We start from the raw sequence: 12969 nt of genomic DNA, 5'->3' as shown, positions 1-12969 counted from the left end.
ACCAAGTCAAGTATCTTACAGTATTTCTCTACATTTATCTATTCAAGTCTAAAAATGAATACAACTGTGGCTGGTGTCAAACAGGTTGACCTTATGTGTAAAACAATTAAACACAGAAAGACAAGAAGGAGTTCTGAAACACAGACAAAAAGGTTATTCTTGTCTTTATTGGTTAATATTAAAGTCAGATGTGATACATCAATATAGAATGATGAGAGAGTCATTCTGCAAAATAAAAACAGTCAATAGACTGTTTATCCTCCTTCCACTGGTTATAGCCATCAATAAGGATGGTCACGGACATACTCCATGATGTGTTTCAGACCCAGCCAGGTCTCAGAGGCAGTGGGGATGATCTGACTGGCTGGCAGGATGAAACCGTAGCGACCTGTGTCCCTCAGCTCGAAGGCAAAGGAGTACCTGATGCCCAGGTTGTAAGACCAGTCAATGCTGCCGCCGCTGGCTTGATCTGAGAGCAGAGGAAGAGGTGATTTTTGAGACCGACAACAAAATTCAAACATCAAATAGTTATCTACGGTATATTACTATTATGATCAAAAAAGTTCATAATGAGTGGGGCATTTTAAAGTTGGATAATAAACCAGTGGCCTCTGGTGAACAATTTATCTAATGGTGACTAAATTATCTCAAACGTTCTTTGGCATATTATCCTCTGATTTTTTGTTACTTATTATTTCACATATCTGCAGATACCTACAATAATAAGCCAATATTTTCCGATGTATCAGTACTAGTAACTAGTATCAGAAATAGTCTATATATCAGTACTGGTAGCTGTGAGAAGTACTAATATTATTGGTATTTTAGAGGAATTGCAATTACTTAAATCCTTTTTTAGGTGAGGTTATTTACTGTAGCCACTACATTTACTAACTTTTGTTTTCATAGATGTACCAGTTAATTATTATTTATCAAGGTTACTGGCTCAGGTTTATTGTCCAGGATAACGGTAAGATTAGTAATGAAATACAGTAGCCCCCTCCATGCTATACACACACAGAAAATGTATATTAAATTTAAAATATTAAAAATTTGATTAGAATACAACAATAAAATATGTAAGTAAATAGTAAAGTTTTCAAAAGTAGCGCTAAAGAAATAAAGAAAGAAAAAAAAAGAGGGAAGACCACATTATATTTACAACAAACTTATGTACATATAATTACATGTATACATCTAAAAACACATATGTATAAACACATTAAAAATATACAGTATACTATGTGATAATTAGAATGACACACTTCAGTAGTTTGTCGTGTGTGTAACTTTGAGTAATTGTGCTGTGGCATTAACAAAAAAGTTACTCACAGATGATGTTGCAGATACTTCCAACCTTGTATTTGGTGCCATAGAGGGAAGTGAGTTTCTGCGCTGCTGCTCTGCCAACAGAGTCCTTAAAAAGGACAGGAATGTAGTTAGGCACATTGCAGAGATAATACTGGTGCAGAAGAAAAAGAGTATTGAGGAAAAATCAAAAGATCAGATGTGAAAAATCCAGAAAGGGTTGGTGAATAAGACCGCAACTTTCAAGGCCTTCAAATCCTTGTGCAGAGTTCCAGGTCAAGCATACATTAATTTACAGTTTAAATATCCCCCTACCTTACATTCGTCGCAGCTTCCTTAGTTACGTATGACTACAGGACTGTTGGTCCATTTGGCAGTTAATTATTAATATGCACTATTGCATAAGTGGATAAAGCGGATTCCTGACTGAGTTAAGGAACATAATTTGCCGTATATGGAAAGATGAGTTACTTATTAAAATTTTTAGCTATACAATTTTGATTATATAAGAAAATGTAATCTCAAGTTGTCCAATTAACGTTGTTAAAGTAGTCTGTGGCCAAAGGCAAGATATTGCTTTTTTAATCTCTATTGAAGGTTAACTGGCATTTTCAAATCAGGTTATAATACTTGAAGCTTTCGTCTTCCTGAGAATACAGACATTTAAAAAAAGGTCTGTTTTTTCTCTTTTATTAACAAAAGAGAGAAAATGTAACTACCTCGATGATTTGACTCTAATGTGTAAGAACTACTTTGCAATCACAGTTTGTTGGGACAGTGGAAAAAAGGTATACGATTTAATTTGCCATGTGCCTCCTCACAGTACAGCCTACTACATTTTTTACTGCCTTACCAGCTCGGCCTGATTGTACACGCTCTTGCAGGTGTAGCCGTAGGGGTACATGAGCAGCTGGGAGTAGGCGTGGACAGAGATGAAGGACTTAAAGTTGCCGTGGCTCTTGATCAGGTCAACCACGTTCTTCACCTCGATCTCAGAGTGAGCTGAGGGGCCGTGGTAGGAGTCAGAGCAGGGGTTTGTACTGGCACCGGGGCCTTGAGGGAGAAATTAAAATGAAAACACATGTGTGAAACATGTGAGACTCAATGCAACATCATAACATAATACATACTGACAGACAGTACAATGTCTAGTAAGCACTTCATGACATACATGATCTTACATCATGCACACCATGTATCCTCAACTGCAAGTTTATTAGGTACAGCTAACTAAAATTAGTGTATTTTTAAGTCCAAATTACTTCATGGTAATTTGAGAGTTTGTGGCGTTGTTGAATTGTATTACGCCACATTGTGAGATGTTTCTATATTTTAACATATTCTGTTCTGAACAAACTGCAGCCTCCAAAGCCTCTTGTATTAGACTGCATTAGCTGGGTGTACCTAAAAAACTGGCAATTGAGTAAATAATCACATGCATTTGTCCAAAACTAGCATTGTGTTTCACCTGCCACGGTCTGGCAAAGCAAGATGACAATCTCCCGATACTACTATTATCACTGAAAATTATAATTTTATTCACTGAAATTTTTATGGACGTATCAATTTTCAACACATTTCCTTATATTGGAACAATTTAATTAAGTTAATTTAAAACTTACACACATACTGTACTTTTTTTTTTTTTGCATTTTCCTATATAAGTTGTTCAAACAGAAAGGTTTTTTATCTTATTTAAGACCGGCTGTCTGATCTGGTACAATAAAAAAGTTCATGTCAAGTTCAGGTCTTTTCTATACTGACCACCAAAGCCTGCATCCCAGTTCCTGTTGGGATCGACTCCACGACACACGGACCCAGAGATCTTGGAACGGGTCTTACGCCACATACGGTCCTGTACGTCACACAGTTTAAATCAGTCAAGCACTGCGTTTCGGGCAAAATGCACATAACTGCAAGTATAATCAACCACGTTTTCCTCTCAAGTATCCATGTAAAATGTCAAAATACTGTTACAGTTACTGGTACACACAACACAAAAATAACATTGTCATAGGAATAACAGGAAATACAAAGATGTAGCAGGTTTTACAAATCCACCATGTTTCCATTGAATGTTTGCGACATACACTGGTGTGGGTGTAAGCATAGCCGTCAGGGTTGGCCACGATCAGCATGTAAATATCCATGGTGTTCAGAAGGGAGGTCAGAGACTCGTCGTTACCATAATCCGTGGCAATCTGAGCAAGAACACAAGGCATTGATTTTGTAGAAAAGAAAACACTTTTTATATCTTATCCTGTAGATGTGACAGTTTTATCCAGAGTTTTCAATATCTGCAACAACAGAAGACGGGGAAACTCTAAGACTATTTACAAGAAAGGAAGCAAAGTGAGGCTCAGTGCTCTTCGGAAATTGATTTAATGCATTTAGTTGAGTCTAGAAACAAGAAAAATAGTTTGATTAATATAGTCAATGTGCCTTTTGTGGGTACATATTGATTCCTTGCCAACTTAAATTCCTTTTATTATTACGGCTACAACTAAAGATTGTTTTCCTTTTCCTCAGTCTGCTGACTATTGATTAGATTAATCATTCTGCCTGTAAAATGTTAGAAGACAGTGAAAAAGTCTTAAGATTCCTAGATCCTCAATTTATAATTAAATATGACAAAAGACAGCAGGAAATTTTAGAAACAGAGAAAGTTTGGCATTTTTGCTTGAAAACCATTTCAGCTTTATTTATCATATTTAGACTTTCAAATGCACCTCTAAGATATTTTTCTTTTCACGTTTTACTGCCTGTTGAGATCTAACCAATTTCAGTTCAATCTATCAAATTAGTCAATCTTGTTGACATGTACCTTGTTGGCTGTCCACACTCCGGTAGCCTGAGACACCCATTCTCTGGAGTGGATACCTGTGTCGATCCAGATAGCAGGACGCTTGTTTCCCCCGGTGCTGAACTAAACACAATGTCAACAGAGTGAAAACCTGTGGGTTCAAGTGTTGGTTCCCAGCTAAATCATTCCAGAGCTAACACATTTCTTACAAAAATGCACAAACATGCTGTATAGGCAGGTACATTGTATAAGATATGTCCTACCTTGAGCACATACATGGGCCTGTTCTCGTACGATCTACCAATTTCCTGCTTGGTGACTAGGTTAGGGTGCTCAGCCACCAGAGTGTCCATCCAGCTGTAGAGCTGTATAGGAGACAAGTCAACTATTACAATACAGACACAATGATAGGCAAATTAGTCCTTAAGCAGTGTATAATTTAGACATACTTGTACTTTACTTGAGTGTTCAAGCTATGCTACTTTATGCTTCTACTCCATGACATGCTAGAGGGAAATATAGCACTTTTTACTCAACTACATTTATTTGACACTTACTGGTTACTTCTTACATAAAGAATACCGATATTCTTATGCGATATGATGGCGCATGGTACAACTGAGAAAGTATCCAACTAATCCCCTAAACCATAACATTAAACTGCTTTTACAAGTGTTTGTTAGGGTTAGGGGTTAGTTTTCAAATAACACTGTGAAAGGAGCAATTCAGCATAATAAGTACTTTTACTTTTGATACTTTAAAACTTAGGTGGACAATGTTGGAGAAACTAGCAAGAGACATTTTGAAAGTATCTAACTGAAAAAATCCCACCCCCTCCCTTTAAGCCTCCCTCCAAAGCCATTTTGCTGATAGTACGTCTACTAAGTAAAGGGTCTGAATGCTTCTTCCATCACTGTACTGTACTGCACTAGTCAAGAACCGGACAACTTTGTACAAAGGATGAATTGAGACATCTATCTGACTGTTAGCTTAATCTAAGCTACAGTCAAAATCAAACTCTATTTGTCATTGTGATGTCCCATGGTGTCATCTTGGGGACACCTGTGGTGTCCATTGTGTTCCTGGGTTACTTAAGTCCTGACTGCAGTCTAATCTCTCCCTCTGCTCCTTCCCACAGTTGCTCTAAGTTTATCCCTTTGTTTTTCTTGTGCACTTTACAGCACCCACACCCATCACTTTCACTCATGCACCTCACTCACTCATGACTTGCTGATTTCCACACCCCATGTTGAGTATATTTACTTGTATACTATAATTTGGTTTCATTTGGATTAATAAAATGCTCTTCACTGTTTCCATTGGTGTGTCTCCCTTTTGTTGTGGCCATTGAGCCAGGCCATAACAAGTCATCAACAAACAACAGTCATCAATCAATATTTTGGTAACTGATTCAAGTTTCATATGAAGTTCAGATGAGTTGTAATAAGTGTTTGTAGGGGTCTTGAGGGTAGAGTAATGAGTAATTTGTTTATATAAGGAGCCTACTGTCTCCAGAGGATGATAAGCTCCAAAGTTGAAGCTCCTGGTGCTGCGCTCCTTCATCTGGTTCACCACCATCTCAGCTTTCTCCTCATCGAGAAGCTCCTGAATGTTACAAGCAAGAAACCTAAAATTCAGTGTTGTCATCATTTTATTGTCAAAATCTAATTTAAACCCAAGACACTATAATCACAGATACCAGGACACAAGAACACTCATCAGACTATAAAAACATCCCCTAAATCCGTGCAACTCTTCTGGTACACGGATGAGTGTCAGAGTTTGTGATGATAAATGCCTGCATATTGAGCATTACATACCTGAAGGTTGTTTATAACGACAGAATAGAGGATGTTGTTGGCACTAAGGTACTCCATCACAGAGCTCAAACTGCCGCGGGGCACTCGGATGTCGACGGGGAGCTCAGTGGAGACAGGGTGGAGCCAGAAGTCCAGCTGGGATCAGACAGAAATCACAGACTGGACTGGATAACCTGAACACCCATAACACTAAGAAGCTACAGTACTGAAAATGGGGAAGTGGACTGAACAGAATGGTAATTTCTTTATGCTGAAATAGATCCAGTAAGCATGAACACATTACTCCAGTTGAAGGTGCTCTTCACAGTGCATTATGTACCTCTTAATCACATCTGTATCTGTATATATGTTCTTAGATCCTTGCTACCTGCTTTGTACTATTTTTCACTCCTTTGAGAGTACTTGTGTTTACATATTATGACACACTATGTCACCTTGCTATAAGTTATAAACAGTAGGCAGGCCATCAAGGGGTATGCAAAGTGACCAAAATGAATCCAAATAGAAATGTGTAGTCGTGCGGTGCTCCCATTGAGCCGTTCACCGACTGAATCTTCATCATGGATCTCCAAATGTCCAAAACCTACAATGACGTTTCAAGATGCCAAGAGTCCTTTGTGTCAAAGCTTTCTCTATTATTCAAACCATTAGAAAATATAAATCGAAATCATTTATCTAATCAGAAGTCAAGTTAACTAAAACAAACATTTTCTAAAGGGGTATTTTCTAGGGTCTGTTGATGTAAAATCTATCCAAGACTTGTATTTATTGTACATGTTTGCTTCTAAATTTGCATTCATTTACGTCTTAGAGGAGAAGCGAAAGATTAAGTAAAGGTTAATCTCTTGGTTTTTTTCTTTATTAAAAACAGTAGCATAAAACACCAGAGTTTCTGACTTTCTGACAAGTGGAGATGACGCCGTTAACCTTCAACCTACATAAACTCTCAAGGGGATTATTTATTTAAGTTGAACTTCATTTGCCTTTTATACTACTTGGAAGTTCATGAGAAAGTGTTAGGCACAAGCAGCTGAGAAAACCAGAACATAGGTGCACTGTATACCCAACGAAGTGTTTGTATGTGTGTGTACCTCCCACTCCTGCTGAGTTTCAAGAGCCTGCAGGAGTTGGATCTGTTCCTCCGACTCCACATTGACTCTGATGACTTGATCTCTGAAGGAAAATCATTTCAGTTTCTGAACATTATCATGTACATTTTAGGTTTTTAGTTGATGCTGATATTCGTGGCAATATACTGTGCAGTGAGTTCAGCAATAATACACTTAATTTATTGACACTTCACAAAGGTTAAAATACATAGGTTAAAAAGGTCATTAAAATATAATTATGTATACATACAACACACAATAGTCAATCATACGATCATACAACAGAGGAAGATGTAGTTCTGTCACTAACTCACCAAAATTACAAACACTCCCACTCTATTTACTTTAACACGACTGTAATTATGATCTAATCTTTCTCTGAACATAAAGCCTAGTCACGTCCTGTCCATTGAATACCAATGTAACTTCTCAGCTTGGATAGTTATTTGACATGCAGAACGTAAGGCACCTAAGGGAGAAAAAAACCCACCTAATCAACTCTCTAAATACTTTTATTTAATAACTAAGACTGCATCTGCTTTTTCTAAACTAAATGGCAGACTGAGTTAATGGACTCTGAAAGCTGCTTGCTTGAAATTTTAATGTCCAGATGACGTTTATTCCCTGTTTAATATTTACTTTGTGATAAAATGTACTTTATAATTCCAGAAACATCATTTGTGTTTTCCTGTGTTCACCATAACAACATCTTCTCATTAAATTTCTCTGGAGCAGCTGCAAAGTTTACACCAGGCATCGTAGCAAGTTTTGGCTTAATTTATATGTTTACTGACTATTGGAGATGGTTGTAAGGTGCCCCAAATGTTGATTGGAGCGCACTTTATCATATCAGTAACATATAGGAGTTCTTGATAAGGGTTAATATTAATAATAAGATTACAAAAACAAAAAGTCTGCAGAGTAAAGTAATAAAACCCCTGGCTGGCTTTGAATGTCACTGTCCATATAAAATAAGAATTTTGATGACTTTCATGCTTGCCAGACCAAACACAGAGCTAAGAATTTCACTGTGAACCTAAAAAAAACTGAATGAAACCACAGTAAATATCTCTTCTTACAGTGTGCACAGATTAACTTACCCAGTGAAGACCCTCTCAGCTGTGGCCGCAGCCACAAGCACTAACAGCAGCCAGAAGCCTCTCATCTCGTATGTCCGTAATGCTTGGGAGTGTGTCAGACATCAGTTTTTGTAGTCTATCATCTGGTGACAGGTGGGACTGTTCCCATGCAGGAAAGTTTCCTTACTCTACTGATAAACACACAGCTGTTATTTTGAGGGACAAACTTGCTGATTAAGCTTTGTTTTATCTGTGCAGTGCTCAGCTGCAGATAGCGGTAGTTTTCCCTGATTTCCCCCCTTCCTATCGTGAACTAGTCACCCTGCTATAATAAACTTGATCTAACTAGAAACACTGTATTCCCAGTTTGCGCAGAGCTGTAGTGGTAAAGGTGATGGAGAAATTTTGACTTCACTTCTGGGGTACAGCCCATGGGTTTAGGCCTGTTGATCTTATCACAGTCTGTGAGCATTTATAGCCCAGCAAGAACTTTATAAAGAAGAAATATCTTTTTTCTTCTTTCCAAACGTTTAAATCATGTTGCGATCCCTCAGATTTATACATAATGTCAAATACTGTTTACAATTATGAGAGATGGATAACCAGAGTTTATGTGGGCTGTTAAATCAATGGTTTACATTCCACTACGTTAAAAACCGTTGAACTTATCACAGTTTGTGAGCATTTATAGCCCAGCAAGAACTTTTAAAGAAGAAATATCTTTTTTTTTCTTTCCAAACTTGTAAATCATGTTGTGACCCCTCAGATTTATCTCATGACTCCAAGCAGAGTTTCAATTCCCAGGTTGGGAACTGGTGTTGACCTTACACAACTCACCTACCAAGACCGCAATATGTAGAATATAATAAAATATGCAGGCAAAAAACTCCATGGTTAACTAATTACAAAAACATTTTACTTATGCTTATAAATAGAACACATGAATAAAATAATTTAGCAAGATTCAAAACTGTAAATGTGATTAGCAGGCCTGTGTGTTTCAGATTTCATTTTGGTTTTGGTAAGTCCCTTAGTTTAAATAAAGGATGTAATATTATTTTAAACGATTTTGTAGTTCAAACTTTTAGCTAACTGTTTGGGGAAGATCCTTTTCTGTTTTGAAATGACAATGCCCACGTGCAGAAAACCTGGTCCATAAAGCACTGAAGGCCCCTACAAGATACTCTGGAATTATTTCATGTATACTAAACATTTCAATGGATATTTCTTATTCATATTATTCTTGCATTTTAACACATTTATAGATCTCATTTCTCAGCATTAGTATTATAATTATTTACACTGTATTTATTAAATATATAAAAGGGAGTAGATACACAGTATAAGAATATTGGAAATCTACATTTGGTCTCTTCATTTAATTTCACTTATATATTTTATATTACTCGTATTTTGCCTAAGTAAATACTTTTACAAATTGTGTTAATTTGCATCGTACAGTGTTTTTTTATTGTGTAGTGTTTTGCATTTCAACTTATGGTTGGGATTTTATTTGTGATATACAAATTGGGTTGGTCCTTTTTTTTCCTATATATTGTTATTTATATATAGTATAACGCACATATTGTACATGCTTCTTATTTTCTATTTTCTTATAATGTCTCTCTCTATATATTTCTATTCTAGAATGGGAGCAACTGTAAGATAACCAATATCCTCCCAGGGATCAATTAAGTATTTCTGATTCTGAAATAGTTTTCCCGTTTTGGTTTAGAAGAACTTGACTGGTCTCCACAGAGCTCTGACCTCAACCCCAATAAACACCTTTGGGATGGACCGACTGTGAGTCAGACCTCACCGTCCAACATCAGTGTGTTGGACCTCACTAATGCTTTGAGGTTGAATAGGAAGACATTCCTGCAGCCAGGTTCCAAAGTATTGAGGAAAGCCTGAAACCAGAAGTGTGGCGGATAATATAGCAGGAGATGAATAACCATGAAATGGCCAATTACATTTGGGTGTAATGTTCATGTGTCCACTACCATTTTGTGCTCATGTTGTAAATTACAGAGTCACAAACACTTGCATCTGGGCACAGTAGCCAGTAGATGGCAGTGCACTACCAAACTTCTATTATAGGGTACAATATAGTAATAATATATCCCATTTATGACTACAGTGAGTGGCATCAGATTAAGCAGGCTGGAATTACCCTGAATCTTAAATCAGTTCCAGTTTTTTGTCTTGATCAGTCGTTATTAAAGTTGTTGAGTACATGTGAGTGGGGGGGCTACTGTCTAAACTATACATTACATGACTAGAGCTGAAATTATTGGTCTATTAATCGTTTAGTCGATCTACAGAAAATTAACCAGCAATTTTTCTGATAATTTATTAATCATCTGAGTAGCTTTTCAAGCACCTTCTTAAATTTGAACAAGAAGATTGTGGTCTCTTGGGAAATTGCAAGGGGTAATTTTCACAATTCTTTCACTATTTTGTGACTTTTCATAGCAAAAATAAATAATAGGCAGATGAATTGATAATTTAAATAAGTGATAGTGGTAGTCCTGTGTATATTAATACATTCATGGTAGACTTCAGAAATACAGGTCAGTCACTACATTTTCAACACAATCTCATTTTATTACTGTTAGCAGAGGATTTGAGTTTTGTGTTAAGTTATTCATCCTGATATCCGCTGGTTGAAAGTGCATCACACAGCCGCCCTGCTCCCATCAGCTGCTGTGACACCCCGCCAAACCCTCCCTCCTCTCAGAATTAATAAAAAGAGGTTTTAAAGTGTCACTTCCCTTCCTTTTCACTCCCAAACAATCCCATGAGACAAAGTAGGAGGGGGGTTAACAGGCGTGGGAGGCTACAGGGGACATGGGAGTTGAGCTGAGGCTTTCCATCTTTCTCATTGTGGAAATTATTTATTGCTATTGCTGCTGTGTGTGCCTAAAAGTTTAATGTCCCCATGAAAAGTGGCTTTACATGCAAATGTGGGTGTGGTGTGTGCCCCCCCCCCCGTCATTTGCCTCTAAAAGCTATATGAACAAGGCACCCCCGACTAGCTTGTTCCACATGACTTCCTCTGCTACTCCATAAATAGATCCATTTACATTGCATTTCATGGCTGAGCTCTCTCTCAATATTTTAGAGACCCTCCAGTAAATTGACCATTAATCATTTATTACTCACTTGTTCATCTAATTTTGCACATACCCTATATGCTTAGATAGAAGAGAGCATGTTCCAAAACCCAATCAGTCTTTTTGATCTGAATTTTAGATTTTTTTTCCCCCTATCTTGAAAACTATAGTATGAGACAACCATCCATTTTATTTCAGTGTGTGTGATTGGATTTTGTGGGCATCCAAGACTGTATGTTGGTCACCTGAGTACGTGCTGACCAGTCTGGTGGTCAGATGACAAGGAGAAGTCGGCCACCTGTGACTCCCTTTTGTAAGGAAAATATGCCTCTGATTCAATTACACTGCTAGATATGTGTTCCTTTTAAAACAGAGTGCTGTTATTTGATTGCATGGTGTACTGACTATCCCTAGTCCTGCTTTGTCTGCAACAGAATAACTTTCATCAGCGGGTGTGAACAAGACACAATGAGAGCAGGGTAAGAAGAAGAAGAGAGTAAGAAAGAGACAGTTTCTCTGCTGGTGAAGAGTCAGACCTCTGATATAAAATGCATCGTGACAAACGACTGAACTTTCTGATGTATTTAGCCCACAAATGTTCTCCCTGCCTCTTGTATTGAATACTAAATATTGGTTGATACAGTTGAGGATAGAAAGATGCTCTTTGATTCTGTGGGACTGACAAAGAATGTTAATATTTTACCATAGTATGTTACCATAGATTACACATTGTTTCAGTGCAGGCAATATCTTCGCCTTTATGTTACTAAGACTAAATTATCACTAAACAGCAACACTGACCTATGAATATAGGATACATGACAGTGACAGTGTTTCGAGCCATTTTGACCACTAAGGGACAGATAGAATCCGAAACAGTGCTGACCTATAGCCTATTAAGGTATTATAGCTAATATGTTAGCAAACAATTGTTTACTTACACTTCTAAAAGACACAGAGTAACATTATGAATGTCCACACGTTTACTTTTATGCCTTTTGTCTCTCTGCCGTTCAGTGCTGGGAAGGTATCGTTATTGTGGGAGCTTCTTTGTGGGAGCTTGCAAACAGTTGTCTAAGTGTTGGTGCAGTGAGACTCATCTGTAGAGTCTGTGTCTGGGCTGGAGAAACAAATCTTGAGCTCAGAGAGGCTAAAAGATGCTAAAAGCAATGCATAAGTGAAACATTCAGTATCGATTCTCAGTTGGATCTGTGGTGTACCAATACCCCTTTCTCTTTAGAAAGAGTCATTTGATTCAATGTAAATATTAAAATCAAAAAAAGGTTTTATAGAAACCTTTATTTATTTTTTGGCCTCTTGGGAACAGAAGTCAACAAACTGAAAATCACACAGCTCTGCTTGGATATTAAAGTAGGCATTTGATTCATTGAAACAGACTAGACTGCTTTAAGTGCAAATCTCTCTTGAATGCATAAAACAGAAAAACAAAAATTTCAATGTTCATCATGCTGCATTGTTGACAGTATTTCCAATTCACATTAAATTTGTTAAACGTATGCATTCAGGCTTTTGCGTTGATCTGTATAAAGATTATATAAGCTCTAAAAGAGAGCCACATTTGTAGAAAATCCTCCTTGGCTGTCACATTTACATTCTCCATTTTTGCCAATTGAGTCTTGACAAAGCTGTGCACACAGATGCAGAGACTGGAGAGGCTCTGCTGGCTTGTTTCTCACTGCATCAGAACTAGCTGTGTGTTAACTGTCCCAAGGC

The 12969-nt window shown here is 37.3% G+C and overlaps 2 protein-coding genes across 2 annotated transcripts in view; one reads left to right on the top strand and one right to left on the bottom strand.

Annotated features, from left to right (window-relative positions):
• The window catches only part of ampd3b (adenosine monophosphate deaminase 3b), a 282246-nt gene that overhangs the window by 201169 nt on the left and 68108 nt on the right, over positions 1-12969 (top strand). The window lies entirely within an intron of this gene.
• On the bottom strand, positions 148-8275 carry LOC123961146 (carboxypeptidase A2-like). Its single transcript, XM_046036275.1, has 11 exons — positions 8141-8275; positions 7023-7104; positions 5932-6066; positions 5618-5716; positions 4375-4476; positions 4133-4234; positions 3399-3509; positions 3073-3163; positions 2162-2361; positions 1333-1417; positions 148-469 (listed from the first exon to the last, which is right to left on the bottom strand). Exons 1-11 carry the CDS (start codon positions 8203-8205, stop codon positions 282-284), a joined length of 1260 nt encoding a protein of 419 aa, XP_045892231.1. The 5' UTR covers positions 8206-8275; the 3' UTR covers positions 148-281.

The sequence above is a fragment of the Micropterus dolomieu genome, linkage group LG22, assembly GCF_021292245.1.
Source record: "Micropterus dolomieu isolate WLL.071019.BEF.003 ecotype Adirondacks linkage group LG22, ASM2129224v1, whole genome shotgun sequence".
In the NCBI taxonomy this organism is placed as follows: domain Eukaryota; kingdom Metazoa; phylum Chordata; class Actinopteri; order Centrarchiformes; family Centrarchidae; genus Micropterus; species Micropterus dolomieu.
This window is presented reverse-complemented; position numbering and strand designations above follow the sequence as displayed.

Excerpts from the sequence above, each read along its gene's own strand:
- LOC123961146 (XM_046036275.1), bottom strand. The coding sequence starts at position 8,205 with ATGAGAGGCTTCTGGCTGCTGTTAGTGCTTGTGGCTGCGGCCACAGCT. Across the intron at positions 6,067-7,022 it reads AAACTCAGCAGGAGTGGGAG|CTGGACTTCTGGCTCCACCC; the intron begins GTACACACACAT and ends GTCTGATCCCAG. Across the intron at positions 4,477-5,617 it reads CTTATCATCCTCTGGAGACA|CTCTACAGCTGGATGGACAC; the intron begins GTAGGCTCCTTA and ends TCTCCTATACAG.